Source organism: Zingiber officinale, chromosome 6B (genome assembly GCF_018446385.1).
Source record: "Zingiber officinale cultivar Zhangliang chromosome 6B, Zo_v1.1, whole genome shotgun sequence".
Taxonomy (NCBI): domain Eukaryota; kingdom Viridiplantae; phylum Streptophyta; class Magnoliopsida; order Zingiberales; family Zingiberaceae; genus Zingiber; species Zingiber officinale.
In genome coordinates, this window is record NC_055996.1 from 69,827,663 (window position 1) to 69,829,806 (window position 2,144).

The 2,144-nt window shown below is 40.4% G+C and overlaps 1 protein-coding gene across 1 annotated transcript; it reads right to left on the reverse strand.

Annotated features, from left to right (window-relative positions):
• Positions 1 to 680: 680 nt before the first annotated feature.
• Positions 681 to 1,785, reverse strand: LOC121990259 (transcription factor KUA1-like). Its single transcript, XM_042544430.1, has 3 exons — positions 1,527 to 1,785; positions 1,294 to 1,430; positions 681 to 1,184 (listed from the first exon to the last, which is right to left on the reverse strand). Exons 1-3 carry the CDS (start codon positions 1,563 to 1,565, stop codon positions 1,124 to 1,126), a joined length of 237 nt encoding a protein of 78 aa, XP_042400364.1. The 5' UTR covers positions 1,566 to 1,785; the 3' UTR covers positions 681 to 1,123.
• Between the last annotated feature and the right edge of the window lie 359 nt (positions 1,786 to 2,144).

Below are 2,144 nucleotides of genomic sequence, written 5' to 3' on the forward strand. Positions count from 1 at the left end.
AAATCTAAAACCTTTCACTTATAGTATTTTTTTTGATAAAATTTAAGTTTATAATTTACTTATTCATGTGACTCATTTACTAAAATAATATCACATATAAACAATAAACACCATGGTACAATAGCTTGGATGTACCGTCAATGATTAGTATAAAAAAATAGAGACTTAAAAATTAAAATTGATAACTGATATAACCTTATTCTTATGGGAAACACTTCAGTAAATTCGTTTGAAATTTTCACTCTTATTATTATATTGTTATACATATTCTTAATTAGTTAAATATACGTTATGCTAGCATATTTTTTTTAAAAAAAATTCTATATAATTTCCTTTAAAATCTTATTATAATTTTTTTTCTAAATCAATCAATATCACGTGTAAATTTTACTTCTATTACTGATCATGATTTTTTTCTTTTATATTTTTTATAACTCTTTTTACAAAACTGTATGATAACTCATTAGTTTATAATTTACATAATTTTATATTTCTCCTGGTATAAAAGCGCTTAGATTAGATTTTTTTTTTTCAATTTCAAATTGATAACTTTTTAAGTCATTCAACTATTTTTGCTATTTCACTTTCCATTTAATTGAATTGTTAATTTTAATTTTATAATAAAAATTTAAATTTCTATATACCTATTTAAATTACCGAATTTAAAATTACAAACGGTATTACCTCAATATTTATTCATTACATGGGATCAGAATATATTTTTAATTTAAAAGTCCTAACAAATTTTTAAAAAAAATAAAATCTGGGTCGCGCTACAATTACGTTCTTCTTCTTCTTCTTCTTCTTCTTCTTCGTGTCTTTCATTACAATAAAAGGTGAAATCCTCGCTCCCAGGGCCCCCATCGATCGGACCCACGATCATTGTGAGGGAGATAAATCGTAGCACCCGAGCTAACATGGGACAGACCGGGTGGGATACAGGGATAAGAGATTTATTCCCCCGTTGTCATTGGGTTTCGACCCGACGACCTCATTGCAGCAACCTCCATCCTATGTCATCTCGGATGACCCACGGGGTCTTTTTCGTGTTCTTCCAGGTTAGATTTGAGCTTGATGAAGTACTTTTGCGCGTGGCTGGCCACCTGTGTAGCAGTCCTGGTGATCACGAAATTGCGCGAGATGTTACTCCAATTTCCTTTGCCGTACTTCTTTGCAAAAACAACCTGAAAGATTTCACACAGAATTCGGTTGAAGCATTGATTCAAACATCCTGTGGGCGACAAAATTGAAGAACCATGGAGAGGATGGAAAGGAGGTTGAAGAAGAGCTTACCTGTGCTCCTCTTGGGTCCAGGGAACTCCTTTCTTCCTCTCGTGATCGAGCGCCATCAGACCGGATCGCTTGCCGGCCAGCCAATCGTCGAACAGCTTCTTCTCCGCCGGCGTCCTGCTCCCGTTCCCGCCGCCGTCCTGGCTTTCCATCGCAGATGACGAGGCGAACCCTGCTGGTGAGATTGGCCCCTCCCCATTGTTGCTTTATAAAGAAAATGAACAGGACGGGCTTACCCTTCCATCGCCCGCGTCTCCTCTGCCATCGGCAAACATCGATCGACAAGCGCTCGTTGTGCTGGAAACGCACTTGAAATCACAGAAGGCGTGGATTTGGAGACCAACGCCAGTGTCTTTCTCGATCACATCGCAGACGAAGCTTCTACGATTGGCCTCCCCCTTGTTGCTTTACAAAGAAAGTGAACAAAGCTTACCCTTCCCTCGCCCTCATCGTCTCTGCCATTGGCCCGTGCCAATCAACAAGTGCTCGTCGTGCTGGAAACGCATTTGAAATCACAAAAGGCGTGGAAGTGGAGATCAAAAGGTTCAGCACCATCGCCTTTCTCCATCACATCAAAATGGCATCCCATGTGGCGACGTTCCGCTCGCGCATTTCGACATACAGCTATCGAGCAGCGTGGATATCACTGTTCAGAGAGCGGTCGCCGTCTTGAAGCACCGGCGGCGGCTGCGGCATTGAGAATTTGAGATGGTGGCGGGGGAAGAGTGGGAGAGGCGGTCGGGTTCGGAGCATGGTTCGTGGCTGGGGGAGTGAGTTGGGGATTTGGATTTGGGCTTTAATGTTCCAATAAAGCCCTTCTTATCGGCCCAATTGTGTCCATTCGACCTAAAACA

What these genes read in the sequence shown, in the direction of transcription:
- LOC121990259 (XM_042544430.1), bottom strand. Translation starts at nt 1,565, where the DNA reads ATGTTTGCCGATGGCAGAGGAGACGCGGGCGATGGAAGG. An exon ending in GAGACGCGGGCGATGGAAGG is followed by an intron (nt 1,431 to 1,526) that starts GTAAGCCCGTCC and finishes ATGGAAAGCCAG; the next exon opens with GACGGCGGCGGGAACGGGAG. An exon ending in TGGACCCAAGAGGAGCACAG is followed by an intron (nt 1,185 to 1,293) that starts GTAAGCTCTTCT and finishes GAAATCTTTCAG; the next exon opens with GTTGTTTTTGCAAAGAAGTA.